The sequence below is a fragment of the Bombina bombina genome, chromosome 7, assembly GCF_027579735.1.
Source record: "Bombina bombina isolate aBomBom1 chromosome 7, aBomBom1.pri, whole genome shotgun sequence".
Lineage (NCBI taxonomy): Eukaryota > Metazoa > Chordata > Amphibia > Anura > Bombinatoridae > Bombina > Bombina bombina.
Window position 1 is genome coordinate 222,197,658 of NC_069505.1, and position 26,146 is coordinate 222,223,803.

At 39.5% G+C, this 26,146-nt stretch overlaps 1 protein-coding gene across 2 annotated transcripts in view; it reads left to right on the forward strand.

Moving 5' to 3' along the window:
* The window catches only part of PDE3B (phosphodiesterase 3B), a 569,714-nt gene extending 543,811 nt beyond the window's left edge, over nucleotides 1-25,903 (forward strand). For both annotated transcript variants that reach the window (XM_053720621.1, XM_053720622.1), the window contains exons 14-16: nucleotides 5,497-5,658; nucleotides 21,959-22,205; nucleotides 22,755-25,903. In XM_053720621.1, the coding sequence (XP_053576596.1) occupies nucleotides 5,497-5,658; nucleotides 21,959-22,205; nucleotides 22,755-22,984 (639 nt within the window). In that variant the 3' untranslated portion in view covers nucleotides 22,985-25,903. The remainder of the gene's footprint in view (nucleotides 1-5,496; nucleotides 5,659-21,958; nucleotides 22,206-22,754) is intronic.
* The last annotated feature ends 243 nt before the right edge of the window (nucleotides 25,904-26,146 follow it).

Genomic DNA, 26,146 nt, shown 5'->3' on the forward strand with positions numbered 1-26,146 from the left:
TTAGTCTGGGGGCCTTTCTAGTTATAGACTGAGCCTCATTTTCGCGCCATTACTGCGCAGTTGTTTTTAGGAGAGCAAGGCATGCAGATGCATGTGTGAGGATCTAAGAATCACTAAAAAAGCTTCTAGAAGGCGTCATTTGGTATCGTATTCCCCTCTGGGCTTGGTTGGTTCTCGGCAAAGCATATAGCTGGGACTGTATAGGGGTTAAATTTGAAAACGGCTCCGGTTCCGTTAATTTAAGGGTTAAAGCTCTGAAATTTGGTGTGCTATACTTTTAATGCGTTAAGACACTGTGGTGAAATTTTGGTGAATTTTGAACAATTCCTTCATACTTTTTCACATATTCAGTAATAAAGTGTTTTCAGTTTGAAATTTAAAGTGACAGTAACGGTTTTATTTTAAAACGTTTTTTGTGCTTTGTTGACAAGTTTAAGCCTGTTTAACATGTCTGTACCATCAGATAAGCTATGTTCTATATGTATGAAAGCCAATGTGTCTCCCCATTTAAATTTATGTGATAATTGTGCCATAGTGTCCAAACAAAGTAAGGACAGTAATGCCACAGATAATGATATTGCCCAAGATGATTCCTCAAATGAGGGGAGTAAACATGATACTACATCATCCCCTACTGTGTCTACACCAGTTATGCCCACACAGGAGGCCCCTAGTACATCTAGTGCGCCAATACTTATTACCATGCAACAATTAACGGCTGTAATGGATAATTCCATAGCAAATCTTTTATCCAAAATGCCTACTTATCAGAGAAAGCGCGATTGCTCTGTTTTAAACACTGAAGAGCAAGAGGACGCTGATGATAACTGTTCTGACATACCCTTACACCAATCTCAAGGGGCCATGAGGGAGGTTTTGTCTGATGGAGAAATCTCAGATTCAGGAAAAATTTCTCATCAAGCTGAACCTGATGTTGTGACATTTAAATTTAAATTAGAACATCTCCGCGCACTGCTTAAGGAGGTGTTATCTACTCTGGATGATTGTGACAATTTGGTCATTCCAGAGAAATTATGTAAGATGGACAAGTTCCTAGAGGTTCCGGTGCCCCCCGACGCTTTTCCTATACCCAAGCGGGTGGCGGACATAGTAAATAAAGAGTGGGAAAGGCCCGGCATACCTTTTGTTCCCCCCCCCCTATATTTAAGAAATTATTTCCTATAGTCGACCCCAGAAAGGACTTATGGCAGACAGTCCCCAAGGTCGAGGGGGCGGTTTCTACTCTAAACAAACGCACTACTATTCCTATCGAAGATAGTTGTGCTTTCAAAGATCCTATGGATAAGAAATTAGAGGGTTTGCTTAAAAAGATTTTTGTACAGCAAGGTTACCTTCTACAACCAATTTCATGCATTGTTCCTGTCACTACGGCAGCGTGTTTCTGGTTCGAGGAACTAGAAAAGTCGCTCAGTAAAGAATCTTCGTATGAGGAGGTTATGGACAGAGTTCAAGCACTTAAATTGGCTAACTCTTTTGTTTTAGATGCCGCTTTGCAATTAGCTAGATTAGCGGCGAAAAATTCAGGGTTTGCTATCGTGGCGCGCAGAGCGCTTTGGCTAAAGTCTTGGTCAGCAGATGTGTCTTCCAAGACAAAATTGCTTAACATTCCTTTCAAAGGTAAAACATTATTTGGACCTGATTTGAAAGAGATTATTTCAGACGTCACTGGGGGAAAGGGCCACGCCCTCCCACAGGATAGGTCTTTTAAGGCTAAAAATAAGCCTAATTTTCGTCCCTTTCGCAGAAACGGACCAGCCTCTAATTCTGTATCCTCTAAGCAAGAGGGTAATACTTCACAACCCAAACCAGCCTGGAAACCAATGCAAGGCTGGAACAAGGGTAAGCAGGCCAAGAAGCCTACCACTGCTACCAAAACAGCATGAAGGGATAGCCCCCGATCCGGGACCGGATCTAGTGGGGGGCAGACTTTCTCTCTTTGCTCAGGCTTGGGCAAGAAATGTTCAGGATCCTTGGGCGCTAGAAATAGTTTCTCAAGGTTATCTCCTGGAATTCAAGGAACTACCCCCAAGGGGAAGGTTCCACAGGTCTCAATTATCTTCAAACCAAATAAAGAGACAGGCATTCTTACATTGTGTAGAAGACCTGTTAAAGATGGGAGTGATACATCCAGTTCCAATAAGAGAACAAGGAATGGGATTTTATTCCACTCTGTTCATAGTTCCCAAAAAAGAGGGAACATTCAGACCAATTTTGGATCTAAAGATCCTAAACAAATTTCTCAGGGTACCATCGTTCAAAATGGAAACTATTCGAACGATCCTACCTACTATCCAGGAAAATCAATTTATGACTACCGTGGATTTAAAGGATGCGTACCTACATATTCCTATCCACAAGGAACATCATCAGTTCCTAAGGTTCGCTTTTCTGGACAAGCATTACCAGTTTGTGGCACTTCCATTTGGATTAGCCACTGCTCCAAGGATTTTCACAAAGGTACTAGGGTCCCTTCTAGCGGTTCTAAGACCAAGGGGCATTGCAGTAGTACCTTACTTGGACGACATCCTGATTCAAGCGTCGTCCCTGTCAAAAGCAAAGGCTCATACGGACATCGTCCTAGCCTTTCTCAGATCTCACGGATGGAAGGTGAACAAAGAAAAAAGTTCTCTGTCCCCGTCAACAAGAGTTCCCTTCTTGGGAACAATAATAGATTCCTTAGAAATGAGGATTTTTCTGACAGAGGTCAGAAAATCAAAACTTCTAAGCTCTTGTCAAGTACTTCATTCTGTTCCTCGTCCTTCCATAGCGCAGTGCATGGAAGTAATAGGATTGATGGTTGCAACAATGGACATAGTTCCTTTTGCACGAATTCATCTAAGACCATTACAACTGTGCATGCTCAGACAGTGGAATGGGGATTATACAGACTTGTCTCCGACGATTCAAGTAGATCAAAAGACCAGAGATTCACTCCGTTGGTGGCTGACCCTGGACAATCTGTCACAGGGAATGAGCTTCCGCAGACCAGAGTGGGTCATTGTCACGACCGACGCCAGCCTAGTGGGCTGGGGCGCGGTCTGGGAATCCCTGAAAGCTCAGGGTCTATGGTCTCGGGAAGAGTCTCTTCTCCCGATAAACATTCTGGAACTGAGAGCGATATTCAATGCTCTCAGGGCTTGGCCTCAACTAGCAAAGGCCAAATTCATAAGGTTTCAGTCAGACAACATGACGACCGTTGCATATATCAATCATCAGGGGGGAACAAGGAGTTCCCTGGCGATGAAAGAAGTGACCAAGATAATTCAATGGGGGGAGGATCACTCCTGCCACTTGTCTGCGATCCACATCCCAGGAGTGGAAAATTGGGAAGCGGATTTTCTGAGTCGTCAGACATTCCATCCGGGGGAGTGGGAACTCCATCCGGAAATCCTTGCCCAAATAACTCAATTATGGGGCATTCCAGACATGGATCTGATGGCGTCTCGTCAGAACTTCAAGGTTCCTTGCTACGGGTCCAGATCCAGGGATCCCAAGGCGACTCTAGTAGATGCACTAGTAGCACCTTGGACCTTCAACCTAGCTTATGTATTCCCACCGTTTCCTCTCATCCCCAGGCTGGTAGCCAGGATCAATCAGGAGAGGGCCTCGGTGATCTTGATAGCTCCTGCGTGGCCACGCAGTACTTGGTATGCAGACCTGGTGAATATGTCATCGGCTCCACCATGGAAGCTACCTTTGAGACAGGACCTTCTTGTTCAGGGTCCATTCGAACATCCGAATCTGGTTTACCTCCAACTGACGGCTTGGAGATTGAACGCTTGATTTTATCAAAGCGTGGGTTTTCAGATTCTGTAATAGATACTCTGATTCAGGCTAGAAAGCCTGTAACTAGAAAAATTTACCATAAAATATGGAAAAAATATATCTGTTGGTGTGAATCTAAAGGATTCCCATGGAACAAGATAAAAATTCCTAAGATTCTATCCTTTCTACAAGAAGGTTTGGAGAAAGGATTATCTGCAAGTTCTCTGAAGGGACAGATCTCTGCTTTATCTGTTTTACTTCACAAAAGACTGGCAGCCGTGCCAGATGTTCAAGCATTTGTTCAGGCTCTGGTTAGGATCAAGCCTGTTTACAGACCTTTGACTCCTCCCTGGAGTCTAAATCTAGTTCTTTCAGTTCTTCAAGGGGTTCCGTTTGAACCCTTACATTCCGTAGATATTAAGTTACTATCTTGGAAAGTTTTGTTTTTGGTTGCAATTTCTTCTGCTAGAAGAGTTTCAGAGTTATCTGCTCTGCAGTGTTCTCCTCCCTATCTGGTGTTCCATGCAGATAAGGTGGTTTTGCGTACTAAGCCTGGTTTTCTTCCGAAAGTTGTTTCCAACAAAAATATTAACCAGGAGATAGTTGTACCTTCTTTGTGTCCGAATCCAGTTTCAAAGAAGGAACGTTTGTTACACAATTTGGACGTAGTCCGTGCTCTAAAATTCTATTTAGAGGCTACTAAAGATTTCAGACAAACATCTTCCTTGTTTGTTGTTTATTCTGGTAAAAGGAGAGGTCAAAAAGCAACTTCTACCTCTCTTTCCTTTTGGCTTAAAAGCATTATCCGATTGGCTTATGAGACTGCCGGACGGCAGCCTCCTGAAAGAATCACAGCTCACTCCACTAGGGCTGTGGCTTCCACATGGGCCTTCAAGAACGAGGCTTCTGTTGACCAGATATGTAAGGCAGCGACTTGGTCTTCACTGCACACTTTTGCCAAATTTTACAAATTTGATACTTTTGCTTCTTCGGAGGCTATTTATTTTTGGGAGAAAGGTTTTGCAAGCCGTGGTGCCTTCCATTTAGGTGACCTGATTTGCTCCTTCCCTTCATCCGTGTCCTAAAGCTTTGGTATTGGTTCCCACAAGTAAGGATGACGCCGTGGACCGGACACACCAATGTTGGAGAAAACAGAATTTATGCTTACCTGATAAATTACTTTCTCCAACGGTGTGTCCGGTCCACGGCCCGCCCTGGTTTTTTAATCAGGTCTGATGAATTATTTTCTCTAACTACAGTCACCACGGTATCATATGGTTTCTCCTATATATATTTCCTCCTGTCCGTCGGTCGAATGACTGGGGTGGGCGGAGCCTAGGAGGGATCATGTGACCAGCTTTGCTGGGACTCTTTGCCATTTCCTGTTGGGGAAGAGAATATCCCACAAGTAAGGATGACGCCGTGGACCGGACACACCGTTGGAGAAAGTAATTTATCAGGTAAGCATAAATTCTGTTTTCCGCTTTGTTGATGTGGAAAAGAATAACGTTTTTCCACTTACCAAATGCTGACGTTAATTTGCGCAGGTTTGTGACCACCCCTGCTAGACGCAGAATGTTCTTTACAACTAGCAATACAAAACATGAAAACAATATAAAACAAAGTTTCCAATTTAATTCTATTGTATAATGAATATGCGCTATAACTAGACACATATATTTATGTTTATATTTTATTTTTTATTTTTAGGTGAATGATGTAAACAGCAATGGTATAGACTGGAGTAATGAAAACGACCGTCTCCTGGTGTGTCAAGTATGCATTAAGTTGGCAGATATTAACGGTCCAGCAAAAACTAGAGAATTGCACTTAAAGTGGACAGAAGGCATTGTGAATGAATTTTATGAACAGGTAAGCAGAGGGAAAGACTATATATATTTTACTAATAGAGTAATATCACTTAATTACAAATACATAGAAACATTACAATAGAAAATATTCTAATCAAGGCGCAAACAGAGTAACAGTGACTATGGACCAGTGTTCTCTCTAAGGCCAAACAGTGAAACAGTTAATATGGGCCTTATAGGGAACACTGCTATGGACCCAGTACTCTAGAACTATCTGCTCAGATGAGATTATCTAAAAAACATAATTTATGTAAGAACTTACCTGATAAATTAATTTCTTTCTTAATGGCAAGAGTCCATGAGCTATTGACGTATGGTATATACATTCCTACCCGGAGGGGCAAAGTTTCCCAAACCTCAAAATGCCTATAAATACACCTCCCACCACACAAATACTTTAGTTTAATGTATAGCCAAGTAGTGAGGTGTAAAAAGTAGTAAAAAAAGCATACAAAAAAGAGGAACTGGAAAATATCGTGCTTTTATACAAAACATATAACCACCATAAAAAGGGTGGGCCTCATGGACTCTTGCCATTATGAAAGCAATTAATTTATCAGGTAAGTTCTTACATAAATTATGTTGTTTTTTTTTTTCATGTAAATGGCAAGAGTCCATGAGCTAGTGACGTATAGGATAAAATACCCAAGATGTGGAAGTCCACAGAAGAGTCACTAGAGAGGGAGGGATAAAATAAAAACGGCTATTTCCGCTGAGAAAATAAAATCCTAAAAATTTGTTTTTCTTATAAACGGAAGAATCAAACTGAGACAGCTGCCTGAAGAACTTTTCTACCAAAGAATGCTTCATAACAAGCAAATACATCGAAATGGTAAAATTTTGTAAATGTATGCAAAGAAGACCAAGTTGCTGTTTTACAAATCTGATCAACTGATGCATCATTCTTAAAAGCCCAAGAAGTGGCAACTGATCTAGTAGAATGAGCTGTAAGTCTCTGAGGCGGAGACTGTCCCGCCTCCAAATAAGCCTTGTGAATCAAAAGCTTTAACCAAGATGCCAAAGAAATGTCAAAGGCTTTTTCCTAGAACCAGAAAAGACAACAAATAGACTAGAAGTCTTCCTGAAATCCTTAGTAGCCTCAACATAGTATTTCAAAGCCCTTACCACATCCAAAGAATGTAACAAAATTTCAAGCAAATTCTTAGGATTCTGACACAAAGAAGGAACAACAATTTCCCTACTAATGTTGTTAGAATTTACAACCTTAGGAAGAAATTTAAACGAAGTCCGCAAAACAGCTTTATCCTGATGGAAAATCAGAAAAGAAGACTCACAAGAGAGAGCAGACAATTCAGAAACTCTTCTTGCAGAAGAGATAGCCAAAAGGAACAATACTTTCCAAGAAAGTAGCTTAATATCCAAAGAATGCATAGGCTCAAAAGGAGGAGCCTGCGCTACCTTCAAAACCAAATTAAGACTCCATGGAGGAGAAATAGACTTAATAACAGGCTTGATACGGACCAAAGCCTGAACAAAACAGTGAATATCAGGAAGTTTAGCAATCTTTCTATGAAATAAAACAGAAAAAGCAGAGATTTGTCCCTTCAAAGTACTTGCAGACAAACCTTTATCTAAACCGTCCTGAAGAAACTGTAAAATTCTATGAATTCTAAAAGAATGCCAAGAGAATATATGAGAAGAACACCATGAAATATAAGTTTTCCAAACCCGATAATAAATCTTCCTTGAAATAGACTTGCAAGCCTGCAACATAGTATTGATCACTGAGGCAGAGAAACCTCTATGACTACGTTCAATTTCCATACCTTCAAATTTAGAGATTTGATATCCTGATGGAAAAACGGCCCTTGAGACAGAAGGTCTGGCCTTAAAGGAAGTGACCAAGGTTGGCAACTGAACATCTGGACAAGATCCACATACCAAAACCTGTGAGGCCATGCTGGTGCAATCAGAAACACATGCAATTGTTCTATTATGATCTTGGAGATCACCCTTGGAAGAAGAACTAGAGGTGGAAAAATATAAGCAAGTTGGTAAGACCAAGGAACTGCTAACGCATCCACCATCTCCGCCTGAGAATCCCTGGACCTGGAAAGATATCTGGGAAGTTTCCTGTTTAGATGGGAAGCCATCAGATCTATTTCTGGAAGACCCCACATTTGTACAATCTGAAAAAACACATCTGGAAGGAGAGACCACTCCCCCGGATGCAAAGTCTAACGGCTGAGATAATCCGCTTCCCAATTGTCTACACCTGGGATATGAATCGTAGAAATTAGACAAGAGTTGGATTCCGCCCAAGAAAGTATCCATTATACTAATTTCCTTGCTGAAGGACTGTGAGTCCCTCCCTGATGATTGACATAAGTCACAGTTGTGATATGGTCTGTCTGAAAGCGAATGAAAAGTTCTCTCTTTAATAGAGGCCAAGCCTGAAGAGCACTGAAAATAGCACGAAGTTCTAAGATATTGATTAGTAGCCTCGCCTCTAGAGCATTCCAAACCCCTTGTGCTGTCAGAGACCCCCAGACAGCTCCCCAACCTGAAAGACTTGCATCTGTTGAGACTACAGTCCAGGAAGGACGAACAAAAGAGGTCCCTTGAATAATACAATGATGGTATAACCACCAAGTCAGAGAGAGTAGAATGCTGGGATTTAAGAATATCAATTGTGATATCTGAGTATAATCCCTGCACCATTGATTTAACATACAAAGCTGCAGAGATCTCATATGAAAATGAGCATAGGGGATCGCGCCTGATGTTGCAGTCATGAGACCTCAAACTTCCATGCACATAGCCACTGAAGGGAATTATCGAGACTGAAGGTTTAGACAGGCTGAAACCAATTTCATTGGTCTCTTGTCTTTTAAAGACAGGGTCATGGACACGGAATTTATCTGGAAGCCTAAAAAGGTGACCCTTGTCTGAGGAATCAAGACACTCTTTGGTAAATTGATCCTCCAACCATGTCTTTGAAGAAACAACACTTGTTGATTTGTGTGAGATTCTGCTAAATGAAAAGATTGAGCCAGTACCAAGATATTGTCCAAATAAGGAAACACCACAATACCCTGCTCTCAGATTACAGAAGGGCACAAGAACCTTCGAGAAGATTCTTGGAGCTGTCGCTAGGCCAAATGGAAGAGCGACAAATTGGTAATGCTTGTCTAGAAAAGAGAATCTCAGAAACTGATAGTGATCTGGATGAATCGGAATGTGAAGATAAGCGTCCTGTAAGTCTATTGCAAACATGTAATGACCTTGCTGAACAAAAGGCAGAATAGTCCTTATAGTCACCATCTTGAAAGTTTGGACCCTTACAAAATGATTCAAAAACTTCAGATCCAGAACTGGTCTGAATGAATTTTCTTTCTTTGGGACAATGAATAGATTTGAATAAAAACCCAGACCCTGTTCCTGAAGCGGAACTGGTGTAATCACCCCTGAAAGCTCCAGATCTGAAACACACTTCAGAAAAGCCTGAGCTTTCACCGGATTTGTTGCAACATGAGAGAGAGAGAATCTTCTCACAGGAGGTCTTATTCTGAAACCTATTCAATACCCTTGAGAAACAATGCTCTGAATCCACTGATTCTGAACAGAATCTACCCAAATGTTTTGAAATAATTTCAATCTGCCCCCCACCAGTTGAACTGGATTTAGGGCCGCACCTCCATGCAGTCTTGGAGGCCGACTTTGGCTTCTTATAAGGCTTGGATTTATTCAAACTTGAAGATGGCTTCCAATTGGAGCCAGAGTTCTTAGGGGAAGGAGTGGTTTTCTGTTCTCTATTCTGACGAAAGGAACGAAACCGATTAGAAGCTTTAGATTTACCCTTAGACTTTTTATCTTGGGGCAAAAAACTCCCTTCCCCCCCAGTGATAGTGGAAATAATCCAAGTGAGAACCAAATAAATTATTACCCTGGAAAGATAGAGATAGTAACCTAGATTTAGATACAATGTCAGCATTCCATGATTTAAGCCATACAGCTCTTCTAGTCATAATAGCTAAAGACATAGATTTAACATTAATCTTGATGATATCAAAAATAGCATCACAGATAAAATGATTAGCATGTTTAAGCAAACAAACAATGCTAGACAAATCAGGATCTGATTCCTGATGTTCTAAGCTATCCAACCAAAAAGTTGATGCAGCTGCAACATCAGCCATAGAAATAGCAGGCCTGAGAATATAGCCAAATAAGCTTTCCTTAGATAAGATTCAATCTTCCTATCTAAAATAAGTACTATCTTCCATAGGAATAGTAGTACGTTTGACAAGAGTAGAAATAGCCCCATCAACCTTAGGGACTTTTTCCCAATACTCCAAATTAGCCACTGGTAAAGGATATAACTTCTTAAACCTAGAAGAAGGATTAAAAGAAGCACCAGGCTTAGACCATTCCTTAGCAATCACATCACAAACCGCATCTGGAACAGGAAAAACCTCAGGAGTAATCACAGAAGGTTTAAAAACATAATTTAAAAGTTTACTGGTTTTGTTATCAAGAGGATCAGACTCCTCAATACCCAAAGTAACCAATACTTCTTTCAACAAAGACCGAATATATTAAATCTTAAAAAGATGAGAAGATTTATCAATTTTAATGTCTGAAGTAGGATCTTCTGAAGCAGAGAGATCCTCTTCAGCGGAGGATATTTCAGTATGTTGTCGGTCATTACAAATTTCATCAGTTTTATGAGAAGTTTTAAAAGACCTTTTACGTTTATTAGAAGGTGGAATAGCAGCCATAGCCTTCTGTATTGCTTCAGCAATATAATTTTTCATATCAACAGGGATATCATGTACATTAGATGTTGAAGGAACAACAGGTGCTGTACTAGTACTAATAGAAACATTATTGGCATGCTTATCATGACAACTGTTACATAATATAGCTGGGGATATAATCTCAGCTTGCTTACAACAGATACACTTAGCTTTGGTAGAATTGTTTTCAGGCAGCATGGTTCCTACAGTAGCTTCTGAGACAAGATCAGACTGAGACATCTTGCAAAATGTAAAAGAAAAAATAACATTTAAACAAAATATCCAATTTCCTCATATAGCAGTTTCAGGAATGGGAAAAAATGCATATACTAAATAAGCAGAAAAGCAAACAGCATAGCCCTCTAGAATGTAAAGAGAACAGGGAGCATAAAGGAAGTGGGATAATATAACCAAAAAATATTTGGCGCCAAGTATGACGCACAACGCAAAATGAAAAACAGCAACATCCGGAAATGATGCAACTCGCGTCATAACAAGCGCAACTTCGCACCAAACAAACTAACGTCAATAAAGACGCAGGAAATAACAACACTTGCAACACTATAGATGCAAATTTGCGCAAAAAAATTCACGCAAAAAATTACGCGATAAATAACAGCATTTTGCGCCCTCACGAGCCTAGATTTGCCCACGAAATTTAAGAAAAAACAAGTCAAATTGGAAAAAAAGACTAAACCCCAGGTAAGAAAATTTAAAAAAATAATTTCCTAAAACATGATTCTCATACTGAAACTGTTAGACTGCAAAGGGAAATACACATAGACCAGACTCATGGCAAATATAAGTAAACACATATATTTAAAACTTTATATTAATACATAAAGCTCCAAACTATAGCTGAGAGTGTCTTAAATAAAGATACATACTTACCGAAAGACACCCATCCACATATAGCAGATAGCCAAACCAGTACTGAAAACTATCAGTAGAGGTAATGGTATATAAGAGTATATCCTCCATCTAAAAAAGGAAGGTAGGAAATGAATCCCTACGACCGATAACAGAGAACCCTTGAAAAGATTTCCCATGAGTGAAACCATAAAAATCAACAGGCGATACTCTCTTCACGTCCCTCTGACAAACACTTTACTCTGAGAGGAATTGGGCTTCAGAATGCATAGAAGCACTTATCATAGAAGAAATCATAAAAATCAAGCACAAACTTACTTCACTACCTCCATAGGAGGCAAAGTTTGTAAAACTGAATTGTGGGTGTGGTGAGGGGTGTATTTATAGGCATTTTGAGGTTTGGGAAACTTTGTCCCTCCTGGTAGGAATGTATATCCCCCATACGTCACTAGCTCATGGACTCTTGCCACTTACATGAAAGAAAGATCTGTCAGCACTGCGAGAGCCCTCACAAGAAAGACAAAGTTTGCTTTACCTCTACATGACAATAACAGTACAACTCAGAACTGTATGACTTGAGAGTTTTGTTGCAGTTACATATTTTGCTTTGTATTTTAATTGATCATAGATTTCAGGTTTTGTCCTTTACATTTTCTTATATTTAAATGTTTTACTTTCTATTGTTTCATTAAGGGCCAGATTACGAGTGGAGTGTTAATAGTTATGCGCAAGCGAAAAGGGTTTTATTGCAAGTGTTTGCGCACTTCAGTTTTACCACTTGTATTACAAGTATATGTGATCGCTTGAGTGCAATCGCGAATTACACTACAATAATTACTGCTCTGGTTAACTGTTTCTTGAAACAGTGTCACGAAAAAAAAAAAACATTACAAAGTAGCGTTACACTCATAACACCACCATCTAATAAAAATTGTGTGTGTGTGTTTATATGTGTACTTACGTATTTACAGACATATATACACATATAAACACATAAATACGTATGTACACAGATATAGACTTATTTATATATATATATGTTCATTGGAGCCCTTTGCAGTTAAGTAGATAAAAACATGTATAAGCATATTTATGCAATATTCATATTTAATAAAGTGTTAAACTGTAAATATTTCACATTCCAATGTTCTTCACATAGCAGAACATGTTCTATGTATGTATAAATAGATACTCATATATATATATATATATATATATATATATATATATATATATATATATATATATATATATACAACACACAGAGAAAACCCAGCACTCACTCACAAGCTCTCAGCTAAGATTTAAAAGCAAAAATGGAAAGGTTAGTCACCGCATCTGGCCAAATGGGACAAGCTCAGGCACCACGTCAAGGTCCTTTCCAATACCTGAGACCCTAAAACAGCCACACAATGCTTTCAAATCCAAACAAACTGAAAACAAGGGAAGGGTGCACAGGAATATGTAACCACCCTAGACATATACAAAACACGGAAGGGAACTGCACTCTCATACCGGACCGGGTACACATCCCATGACCCTGCAACATGCTCAGCCCTGGGTGCCACTGGCACTCACAGGAAGCTGTGCTGTCCCCAGAGCCACAAGCATTTTGCTTTTAAATCTTGGGTTTTCTCTGTGTGTTGTATTAATTTGTTTTGTAATTTTCCCTATGGTTCTTGCACCCAGACCTGTCTGGGGTTAACTGCTTGTGGCTCTGGGGACAGCACAGCTTCCTGTGAGTGCCAGTGGCACCCAGGGCTGAGCATGTTGCAGGGTCATGGGATGTGTACCCGGTCCGGTATGAGAGTGCAGTTCCCTTCGGTGTTTTATATATATATATATATATATCTATACCTATAAATAATTATATATCTATCTATATATATATATATATATATATATATATATATATATATATATATATATATACACTCCTTGTTTGCAAGAAGGCACTCACTGATCTTTAGTGAAAAATAACTTTTAATTCATATCAAAAAGCAAGTACATCCAAAACGTTTCGATGTCGTTATGACATCTTTATCAAATGTTCTGCCAGTATCAACAATATAGAACAAACATGTTCCCAAAGTAGAGAATATATATATATATTTTTGGCCAAAATGCCATCATATACATGTAGAAATATATATTTATGAATAAATAGAACATATTCTACTTTGTGAAGAACATTTGAATGTTAACTATGTTGGGTTAGTGCACTTGAGAATATGCGATCTGGTTTAAGTGCTCCATTTACCTCTATTGGGGAATACGTGCACATGATATTCTAACTTCAAGTTTTTGCGCACATCGGGTTAGCGCACCTACAAAAACATTTTACTTTTAACTTGTAATATGAGCGCTACCAGACGCACCCAAAAAGCTTACTTTTAGGTAAGTTAGTGCGGGAGCATTAAATAACTTGTAATCTGACCCTTAAAGGGACAGTCTACACCAAAATTGTTATTGTTTAAAATGATAGATAACGCCTTCACTACCCATTCCCCAGCTTTGTACAACAGACGTTATATTAATAGATTTATAGATTTAAACCTCTACATTTCTGCCTGTTTCTAAGCCACTAAAGACACTCTCTTATCACATGCTTTTTTATTAGCTTTTTACAACAGGAGACTGCTAGTTCATGTGTGCCTTATAGATAACATTGTGCTCTCTCCCGTAGAGTTGTGCAGGACACAAAACTAATTGGCTAAAATGCAAGTTAATCCTATAATATAAAAAGCCAAGTGTGTTTGTCCGAAGCTGTCATGCGCAGTAGAGACAGCACAGGACAAACACACCTGGCCTTAGAGTCTACCTGATCTGCAGCGGCACGGTGGGCGGAAGTGGGCGTGACAGGGTGGGGCGTGGCATGGGTGGGGCTGGCGCGGTTGCTAGAGAGAGGAAGGTGAGGGGGGAGAGAGCAAAAGAGATGGGAAAGAGCAAAAGAGAGGGGAAAGAGGGAAGAGAGGAGGAGAGAGAGAGCAAAAGAGAGGGGGAGAGAGAAAATAAGAGGGGGAAAGAGAGAGCAAAAGAGAGGGGAAAAGAGAGAGCAAAAGAAGAGAGGGGGAGAGAGAGCAATAGAGAGGGGGAGAGAGAGTAAAAGGGGGGGAGGGGAGAGAGAGCAAAAGAGAGGGATGGAGAGAGAGCGCAAAAGAGAGGTGGGAGAGAGCGCAAACTAGAGGGGAAGAGAGAGAGCACAAGAAGAGAGGGGAAGAGAGAGCAAGGGGGGGTAGAGGGGAGAGAGAGGGGGGAGAGAGCAAAAGAGAGGGATGGAGAGAGAGAGCAAAAGAGAGGGGAGAGAGACAGAGCAAAAGAGAGGGGGGTTAGAGAGAACGCAAAAGAGAGGGGGAGAGAGAGTGCAAAAGAGAAGGAGGAGAGAAAGAGCGCAAAAGAGAGGGGGGAGAGAGCGCAAAATAGAGGGAGAGAGAGAGCACAAAAGAGAGGGGAAGGGCGCAAAAGAGAGGGGGAGAGAGAGAGCGCAAAAGAGAGGGGGAGGAGAGAGAAAATAGAGGAGGGGGAGAGAGCAAAAGAGAGGGGAGAGAACAAAAGAGAGGGGGTAGAGAGAGCAAAAGAGAGGTGGAGCGAGAGAGCGCAAAAGAGAGGGGAGAGAGAGCACAAAAGAGAGGGGAGAGAGCGCAAAAGAGAGGGGGGAGAGAGAGAGCAAAAGAGAGGGGGGAGAGAGAGCAAAAGAGAGGTGGAGCGAGAGAGAGCAAAAGAGAGGGGGAGAGAGAGAGAGCGCAACAGAGAGGGGAAGGGAGAGAGAGCATGGGGTGGGACAGATGTACTGCAAAAAATGGCCCGTGTGAACGGACTTCAGGACTAGTAGATAATAAAAAAATAGCCCTGAGCTAATGTAAAGTGAACATTGTAGTATCAGAGAGTGGCAGGGACAAAGGAGCTCCTTGGTTGTGTCGGAAGTTATCTTACAAACCTCATTTATTATCTAAGCATTTTACACCTGCTGGTCTTACTGATTTATCTCATCAGTTGTTTACAGTCACTATACATGTAATATATACTTAACTTCAAGTTAAAGGGACATTAAACACTAAACAAATGCTAGCTAGAATAATGCATTCAAAGAAAAGATTATTCTGAGAATATGTATTTTTTAAAGATTCATTAGCTGTTTAATATTGACAAAATAAGTGTAAAGTTTTGCTATAAGACAATGGTAGCTGCCATGTTGTAACTTAGGTTACCTTCTCTGCTGTGGCCAATTAGGGACAGTTATAAATAGCCCATTAGAGTGTGCAGCCAATGGCTGTGTGGAATATAACAGTGCTCTGCACTTCCATTTCTAACAGGAACTGAAAAACTCACAATTTCAGAATGAAATTACAGGAAAAGGGGACAAAATAAATAATTAAAATATATTGCAGACTTCTTTTTACATGCACAATATATCATTTTATATTACCATCTCAAAGCGAAAATATTTCAGTTTGAGTTACATTTGTTTTAATCTGAGATTTGATACCAGTTCTAGGTGCCCCCGGTCAACCTCACTCTCCCCTGTAAGATTTTCCTAAGCAGAGAGTCTCATTACTTTTTGTAGGAGGCAGCTCAAATCTCACTGGGACCTCCACATTTAACATATTTTTTGGGGAAATTCAGATGGTTCTTCCTCTGTGAAATCAGCACAATGATTTTACTCCAAGCTGTAGAGTTTTTGAGAATTGGATGCTAGGTTTTTTTGGGAAACAGAATGACTTCTTTTGACTCATAATATTTGCTTTCTATTTCTCAGTCACTCTGATCACTCTGATCATTTACATGCATCTTGTTTATGTTATCTCTAAGATCATACTTTATGGCCTGTCCCTTTAACCCCTTAGTGACCAGACCATTTTTCAATTTTCTTACCGTTAAGGACCAGGGCTGTTTTTGCATTTCTGCTGTGTTTGTGTTTAGCTGTAATTTTCCTCTTACTCATTTTCTGTACCCACACATTTTATACCGTTTTTTTTATTTTTCACAATTAGCTAAAGTTACATTGTAACACTCATATCTGTAAGGAATCCCTGAATAACCCTTCACATGTATATATATATTTTTAGTAGACAACCCAAAGTATTGATCTAGGCCCATTTTAGTATATTTCATGCCACCATTTCACCGCCAAATGCGATCAAATAAAAAATAATCGTTCACTTTTTCACAATATTAGTTTTCTCACTGAAATTAATTACAATCAGCTTGTGCAATTATGGCACAAATAGTTGTAGATGCTTCTCTGGGATCCCCTTTGTTCATAAATAGCAGACATATATGGCTTTCATATTGCTTTTTGGTAATTAGAAGGCCGCTAATTGCAGCTGCGCATCACACTTGTATTGTGTCCAGCAGTGAAGGGGTTAATTTTAGCTTTAGTGTATAGAGTACCCTCCCACCTGACACATCCCACCATTGAGCCCTTACTAATCCCCCCCAAACAGCTCTCTGCCCTCCCCCACCCCACAATTGTCTCCCCCCCCCCCCCATCTTAAGTACTGGCAGAACGTCTGCCAGTACTAAAATAAAAGGCTTTTTTATATATAATTTTTGTAATATATTTTCTGCAGTGTAGGATCCCCCTTAGCTCCCAACCTCCCTGACCCCCCCCCCCCAACAGCTCTCTAACCCTCCCCCCTCTACTTGTTTGCCGCAATCTTAGGTAATGTCAGCTTTCTGCCAGTACCCAGTTTACTACAAATTGGGCTTTAACAAAAAAAATTAAATAAAATTCTGTAGTGTAACTGCACCCCCCTACCCGATCCCTTTTCCAACACTTATCCCCCCTCTCCCTCCTTCCCACTCACTAAAGTTTTGCTGTAGCAGTCCCACCCACTCCCGCTCGCTCACGCCCGCTCCCAGACCTCTCATGCCCGCTCCGAGACCTCTCACACCTTCTCCCGCCCCCTCCAGCGATGGGCCACCCACCTGCCTTCCTCCTATCCCTCCCACGCCACCACAGATCGGCACCATTGCTGGCCGATGCAGAGAGGGCCAAAGAGTGGCCCTCTCTGCATCGGTTGCTTACCAGAGCTTATTGCACGAAGCCTCAATCTCGAGGCATCGCTGTAATACCCTGAAAGCGGCTTAAAACCCCTGAGGACATGCCAGGAACGTCTTTGGTCGTTAAGGGGTTAACTTTCTTACCTCATGCAACAAAGGCTGAACTTCTTAAACCATCTATTATTTAAGAATATAATAACTGTTTGGAAAAGGGGAGCAAAGTACTTAGGTATATTGATTATATAAATACTAAATATCTACCAATAGTTGGCAATTTAAATTTCATGCCAAATTGTTAACATCCTGGGGATATACTTACATATAGCTCTTTTATGGAGAAATTCTCTATGTATGGTACACAGAATTATGCTTTCTATCAAATACATCACTACATTAATACACTTACGGTGCTTAGTCCTGCATATTATTTGTTTTGGTATAAACAAGTTTTACCATTTCTAAAGTAAATAAAATATATAAAAAAAATTAGTACTAATGCGTCATTCATGAAAAGTTGTATCCTTTTTGCAAATAAATTATAATAATAAATTCATATTTCATAATATGTTAAACATTATAGGGAAATGAAGAGGCAAGCCTTTGACTACAAATCAGTCCATTCATGTACAAAAAATATTTTTTTTTCATTGTTTAAAAACACAGAATGTTTGATAACATTGTATAATAATGTTGAATGGAAGTAAATAATGGATTACTTTAACCTACATTGAGTAATATAATATATTTAAGAGTACTTGTGCTGATTATGTATATTATTTGTTTTGGTGTTAACATGTATCTCATTTTTTCCAATGGCATGGAGAGTCTACAAATCATTCATTACTGTTGGGAATTCACTTCCTGGCCACCAGGAGGAGGCAAAGACACCCCAGCCAAAGCATAAATATCCCTTCCACTTCCTATACTACCCCAGTCATTCTTTGCCTCTGTGACTAGGAGGTAGGCAAAGAAAGTGCTCTGAAGAAATTTTAATTTTGACTCCTTTAATGGGTAATTTCCCTTCAAGATAGGACTGGGGTCTATGATGTGTCCATGTAAACCTCTTAGGGAACAGATTTGGTAGTTGGGTTAACCCCTCAGAGCTCATAACCTCTCAGGACACTGTTGTTAAAGATATGCCTCATCTTTCTCCTCAGCCCCCCTCTCAAGTGATTGCACATGCAATTCCCTGTGGCTCAGCTCAATCTAATTCTGGGGGAGTTTTTCTTCCAGAAGACTTCACCAAACAGCTTCAATCTGCTGCACTAAGCGCCATACCCGTCTCGGGTAAGAGGAAGAGAAAAGTTAAAAATGTTTTATCTGACACAGGTCTTTCTTCTCATATTGAATCTGATTTGGACAATCTTTCGCAATATTCTGAGGATAATTATTCCTCTTCAGCCTCTGAGGGAGAGATTTCCGACTCTGACTCCATTGTGTATTAGTTAGCAGAACCTGAGGAAATTAATTTCAGATTCAAACTTGAACACCTTCTTTTGTTACTCAAGGAGGTGTTGCCTACTCTGGATGTTCCTGATCCTAAGCTGACTGAGGAACCTAAGTTGGATAGAATATATGATGTTAGACCAAAAGCTCTGGAAGTATTTCCAGTTCCAGCCCGCATGGTGGACATGATTTCTAAGGAGTGGGAGAAACCTGGGATTCAATTTTCCCCGTCCTCTAACTTTAGGAAGATGTTTCCAATCCCTTACTCGAACCTAGAGTTATGGGGTTCCATTTTAAAAGGTAGAAAGAGTTATTTCCACCTTGGCCAAGCGCACTACTATTCCGCTAGAGGATAGTACCTCTTTTAGAGACCCCATGTACAAAAAGCTAGAGGGGTACTTAAGGAAAAATTTTAATCAGCTTGGACATCTTTGGCAACCGGCTGCATGCATTGTGGCGGTAGCAGGTGCTGCCACTTACTGGTGTGACTCATTATCTGATTTTGTTAGAAACTCCATTGAAGGAGATTCAGGATCGGATTAAGGCTTTGAAAATGGCCAATTTCTTTATTTGTGATGCTAACATGCAGGTTATTCGCTTGAGAGCTAAGACATCTGGCTTTGAGATCCTGTTGCGTAGGGCCTTGTGGTTTAAAGTCCTGGTCAGCGGACATGGTGTCCAAGTCTAGACTCTTTTCATTACCCTTTAAGGGCAAGTCTCTCTTTTTGGTCCTGGTCTGGATTCTATCATCTCCACGGTGATTGGGGGGTGGGGGGGAGGGTGCTTTCCTTCCCCAGGACAAGAAGACTAGATCTAAGGGCCAATAGTCTGGTAATTTTCGTCCCTTTCAGATTTCCAAGGGACAGAGGTCTCAGGCCACTTCTAAATCGGATCAGTCCAAAGGTACCTGGAAACCGATCCAGTCTTGGAACAAGAACAAGCATTTCAAGAAGCCCTCCTCAGACAATAAATCGGCATGAAGTGACGGCCCCCGATGTGGGATCAGATCATGTAGGGGGCAGACTTTCCTTTTTTTAGGATGCTTGGATTCGCAACATTCTGCACCCTTGGGTCATGGACGTGTTTTCCCAGGGGTACAGGATAGGGTTCAAGTCTTGTCTCCCAAGAGGCAGATTCCTTTTGTCAAGACTCTCCTCGAATCCTCTAAGGAGAACCGCCTTTCTCAAATATGTAGACGATTTAGCATCTATCGGTGTAATCGTCCTGGTTGCTCCCTCAGAACAGGGCCTAGTATTTTACTTAAATCTGTTCGTGGTTCCCAAAAAGGAGGGTACTTTTCATCCTGTTCTGGACCTATCTTGGTTCAGGCTCCATCTTTTCCTTTGGCAAGATCTCACACGGACCATGGTTGGAAGATAAATCTGGGCAAGAGCTCTCTGGTTCCCGACACCAGGGTTGTCTTTCTGGGAACTATCATAGATTCAGTTTTCATGAAAATTTTCCTGACGGTTCTCAGACGATCCAAGATTCCTGTCTATCTCTTAAAGCATCCAAGTGCCCTTCGGTGGCACAATGCATGGAAGTAATCAGACTCATGGTGGCTACCATGGACATTATTCCTTTTGCTCGATTTCATCTGCGACCTCTACAACTTTGTATTCTTGGACAATGGAACGGCAATCATTCTGATCTATCCTAACATTTAGTCCTGGACAACCACACAAGAGAATCTTTCTCTTGGTGGCTCTCTCAGCACCTCCTGTCTCAAGGCACATGCTTTCTGAGACTGTCATGGGAGATTGTGACTACTGGGGTGCCGTTTGGGGTTCCTTGAAGACTCAGAGATCTTGGTCACCGGACAAGTCCTTCCCATCAACATTCTGGAATTGAGAGCAATCTTCAATGCTCTGATGGCGTGGCCTCAGCTTCATTCATTCCGTTATATCAGAATTCAGTCGGACAATATAACTTCTGTGGCTTATATCAATCACCAGGAGGAACAAAGAGTTCCTTAGCCATGAAAGAGGTTTCTTGCATCTTTCAGTGGGCAGAATCTCACAGTTGTCACATTTCGGCCATTCACATTCCGGGAGTGGACAATTGGTAAGCAGATTTTCTGAGCAGACTGACGTTTCACCCAGGGGAGTGGGCCCTCCACCCGATGGTGTTCTCCGACATAACCCTCAGGTGGGGGTTCCAGAGATAGACCTCATGGCCTCTTGCCTCAAAAACAAGCTGCCCAGATATGGGTTGAGATCAAAGGACCCTCAGGCAGAGTTGGTGGATACATTAGCAGTTTCTTGGAGGTTCAGTCTTATTTATCTGTTTCCCCCATTTGCTCTCCTTCCCCGAGTTATTGCTCACATCAAACTGGAACGGGCTTTGGTGATTCTAATTGCTCCGTCATGGCCTCGCAGGACGTGGTTCTCAGATCTAGTAGAGATGTCATCTTCTCCCCCGTGGAGGTTACCTCTGATAGTGGACCTTCTACTTTAAAGTCCATTTCTCCCCCAAAATTTAGATTCTCTGAGGCTGACTGCATGGGGATTGAACGCCTAGTTGTAACCAAAAGAGGTTTTTCTGATGGAGTCATTGATATTTTGATTCAGGCTCGTATCCCAGTGACTCGCCGGATGTACCACAAGGTGTGGCCTACCTACCTCACCTGGTGTGTGGATTGAGGTTTTCCTTGGCATAAGGTGAAGGTACCTCAGATTTGTTTGTTTCTCCAAGAAGGGTTGGAGAAAGGTTTGTCAGCTAGTTCTCTCAAGGGACAGATCTCTGCCCTTTCTGTGTTATTACATAAGAGGTTAGCTAATCTTTCGGATGTAATGTCCTTACCTGATAAATTATTTTCTTTCCTGGCATGGAGAGTCCACGAACCCGCCCTATTCCTTTTAAGTCTGTAGTTTTGCTTATCTTCAGGCACCTCTATATCCCCAGTATTTCTCCTATTTTTTCCATCTCAGCTGAATGATTGGGGTAGTATGGGAAGTGGAAGCGATATTTATGCTTTGGCTGGGGTGTATTTGCCTCCTCCTGGTGGCCAGGAAGTTAATTCCCAACAGTAATGAATGATTTGTGGTCTCTCCATGCCAGGAAAGAAAATAATTTATCAGGTAACCATACATTTTGTTTTTCTAAAATAAATAAAATTAAAAAAATGATATCACTAATAATAATAATTTGTCATTCATGATTTACAAAAGTTGTATCCTTTTAGCAAATAAATGATATTTCATTATATGTTAAACATTGTAGGGAGATGAAGAGGCAAGCCTTGGACTACCAATCAGTCCGTTCATGGATCGGTCTTCTCCTCAACTAGCAAAACTGCAGGAATCATTTATTACGCATATAGTAGGTCCCTTGTGTAATTCTTACGATGCAGCTGGTTTACTTCCAGGCAAATGGATTGATGAAGATGAGGAGGAATTAGGAAGCGAGGAAGATGATGGTGATGATTTAGATTCTGAAGATGAAGAAATGGATGATGAAATGAGTCTGAGTAAGTATTTTAAAGCTCAGATGCATCAAAAGAATAAACTGTACAGTTCTTGTGACAACATTCTGTATTTTTTTGGTATATATTGGTCAAAAGCTTCCCAGAAACCTTTGGTTTATTTCTCCCTCTTAAATATTAAATAAGATTAACTTCTCTTTTGGTGTAATAATATATATGATTGTGATAGATAGAAATACAGACAATATCTCACAAAAGAAGTCATGATTCAGAGAGCGCATTTGATTGAAAAAATGTTCTATTAGCAAATTGACCTCATTCTCTCTGTTTTTTTTTAGACCACATGCTAAATATCAAGATATGGTCAAAATGCAGCACTATTTAGAATGTCAGTTCTGAAATGGTGATAATTTAAGATGTTGTTTGTACCTCACCCTACTGAATAATATTTCCTCTGCAACAGATGCAAAATAACCATTTTAAATCTTCCACCATTTCATTCACATTTTATTTAAATGCCTGTTCCAGTAGCTGGATTTTGGTTGGATATATATTAGCTTTTCTTGTTTAATATTGTAAATTTTAATGTTGCAGAGCCGCAGAGAAGAAAAGGAAGAAGACGAATGTTCTGCCAGTTGACGCACCACCTTCGGGAGAATCATAAAGTTTGGAAGAAAATGATGGACGAGGAAGAGAAAACTAAAGCAGAGACTAACAAGCAACAAAATGAGAACTCCTCGTTACCTCAGTCTGATGAAATTCAGGTAATTGAGGAAGCAGATGAAGAAGAAGAACGACAAACTGGAGAGGAAAGAAAATGCTGAGAGAACTTAGTTTTTTGTTTTTAGGAATGGTGTGCAATGCGAGATACAAAGTTCTCACTGTGCTAACCTAAGACTGACACTTCATACTGTAATATTGAAAGGCCTTAATACTGTGAGAGGATTTTTTCGCTGCCCCAGCAGTTTTCAACTCTATGCACTTTCACCACATGGAATTTACAAACTTTATATTCAAACTTTGATTATTGTACACCTTGATGCAAAGTCCTTTGTGCCCTAATTGGTATACAGATACCATTTTCTAATGCTGCCTTGCTAAATACAAAGTTCTTATTTTCCATAAGGTACCTACAATCATAAAAAATACTGACTTCTCTTACCAAAATGGTCACAGCTTTATTAAGACTGGTGAATTGGTGGAACTGTAGTTTGTTCTTAGACTTGTCAAGCCATTATGGATTTTTTTAAACTTTGGAACATGAAACTGCACCTGTATTAAACAGGTCTGGATGGGTGCTGTGACGTTTGGACGGTTAAAAAAAAAAAAAATCCTAATGCTTTCTTTGAAAGACTGACATAAAAAAATGTTCTAGTTTTTATGATTGGAAAATCCCAGATGCATCGATTTCTGATGCCTTTTACTGTTGTGTATAATCTGCCATTTTTTTCTATTTTAATTTACTGAAAATGTTATTTTTTTCCGGGTATGCAATGACTCTTTAAGTTCCTGTTTCCTTTGAGTTGCAGTTCTGTGGTAGACCCAAAACAATCAAAAAAAGGAAAAAAAAAATCAGAAAAGAATGAAAGAAAAAGGAAAAAAAAAGCTTAAGTATTTCAGTAATGAAGGGATGCTCTTTTTTTATTTAGGCAACAATATATATATATATATATATATATATATATTTCACTTTTACTCAGGATTCATATTTAGAAATGATCTCAGATGTAAATCCCAGCAGATTAACCGTGGCAAATCCACACATTTTAAGTATTATTGTAGAATATCTACATAATACATTTACTATTTGTACGCATGCTTTTTCTAAAAAAAAGTCATAAAAACAAATAACTCAGACATTTCAGATGCCATAGTAATGTAACCACTCATGCACCACATCATTTTGCAACACTATTTTAATCTAATATGTATAATTTTTTTCCCATCAATCCACATTTTATACCTGTGATACTTGGCATTTAAAAAAAAACACATCTAGGCCAGTACAAATATTAAAATGACTACTATTTTCACTTCATTTCTAAGGCTCAGGTTTGACACATGGGCTACAAATCTTATGCAGGAAGCGTCACAAAAATACTATTCCATAGATGTCATAATCCCTATTATAAGCATACAACAATAATTATAACATTTATATACAATGTTTGATGATTAGATTAGCCTTAGAGTAAGATGGCTTTCACATTGCTGCATGAAACAATAATATGCAACAGTTTTCAGTATTTTTTTTCTGACCAAATATATGATATAAGGCAGTGATTTTTAACCTTTTTTTTGCCGTGGCACACTTTTTTACATAAAAAAATCCTGTGGCACACCACCATCCCAAAATTTAAAAAAAATCACACATTGTAGCCTAATACAGCATATATATATATATACACATACACACAAACACACACATACTGTATGTATTGTGCTGTTATTCCATGCCTCCTACAAACTACCCCTGCACTGGGAGTAAAAAACAAGCAAAGTTTAAAAAATATGTCACACTGTTGTCAGTCTGCCGTGGCACACCTGAGGATCTCTCACGGCACACTAGTGTGCCACGGCACACTGGTTGAAAAACACTGATATAAGGATATTTAAATATGTGCTAAAAAGCCACTTTTATATATTAATTAGTATTAATTAGCCTTACTTGTGCAAAGTAATTGCACAGCCACAAATATTTTACCAAATTTAGCACTTCCATTTTAAGTGCATTCCCACAACAAAATTGATATGTTTTAATATGATTGATGCCTTAATACTATGTAGTTGATGCCTTAAAAACAGATTTTTTCTAATTGATTTTCCTTGTGTTGATTAATCACAAGTGGTCCTTGGAATAGTGGTGTGTTTTATTTAACGAAGCTCCTCTAATAACATTTAACTTAAATTATATTGTTGTAAAAGAGGGGAGGGGTTCTGGACAGTGAAATGAAGGGGAGTGGTCTCATATATTTATATTAAAATCACATTGAAGGTTGCCGGTTGAGCCACATAGGCTGGAAAAAAATTGATTATGTAAGACTGGGATTTTGTATTTAATCATAATATCAGGGAGCTTGAAATCATGTTGATCAGTTCCACACATTAAGAAAACCTGATGACATTGTTTTTCCTCAGATAATGTACTCAGATAAAATACAATTTTTCATTTAGTTTTCCACTATATAGATATGCAATGAGCATAAATTCTGTAGATGTTACATATATTTTTTTAATTTTTAATATTTTTTCCCCAGATGACTTGTTTTATCCATAAAAAAACATGTTTAATTTTGTATGAAAATCCCACCCCTCAATTTTTGTTATATATATTTTTAAGCTAGCACTTTCATGCTATGTCGCATTATTGAATTTTGTTTTGAAAAGAAAAAAAAAACAACAATTAAGGAACCCTGACGTACCTTTATGAACTAAATTTTGACATAGTAAATAAGGGTTACAGTGGCATTTTCTGAAAGTCAGATCATCGCTCGAATCAATGAAGGAAATTAAGATAAATTAATTAATATTGTCTGAGAAAATAATGGATTTCACATGTGCAAATTATGTTCATATATATATTTTTTGGTATATTACAAACACATTTGTTATTTATTGTACACAGTCTGTGCCAAAACCGTTTCTCCACTTTCATTACTGTCACCACCGCCTCGTTTGCAATACTTAGGCAGTGTTTCCACAAACTATTTCTACCAGTAATAAAATTAGCAATTTTAAACAGATTTGTATCAATGAATTGTGCATTATTAGGTTATGATTAATGGCTTTGGCAAATTGAATCAGTTGTGTGTGTTATAGTCTTTGATTTGCTGGATGACAGTGTGAGATATTTTTGTAAAAAACATTTTTAGATAAATACAATACATTAAAAATCCCTATTGCAGGGCTGGAGTGAGTACTCAAGTTGGTACTGGTAAATTGCCTCAAGACTACCACCATACTGATTGGTTTAATTTGATGTCATA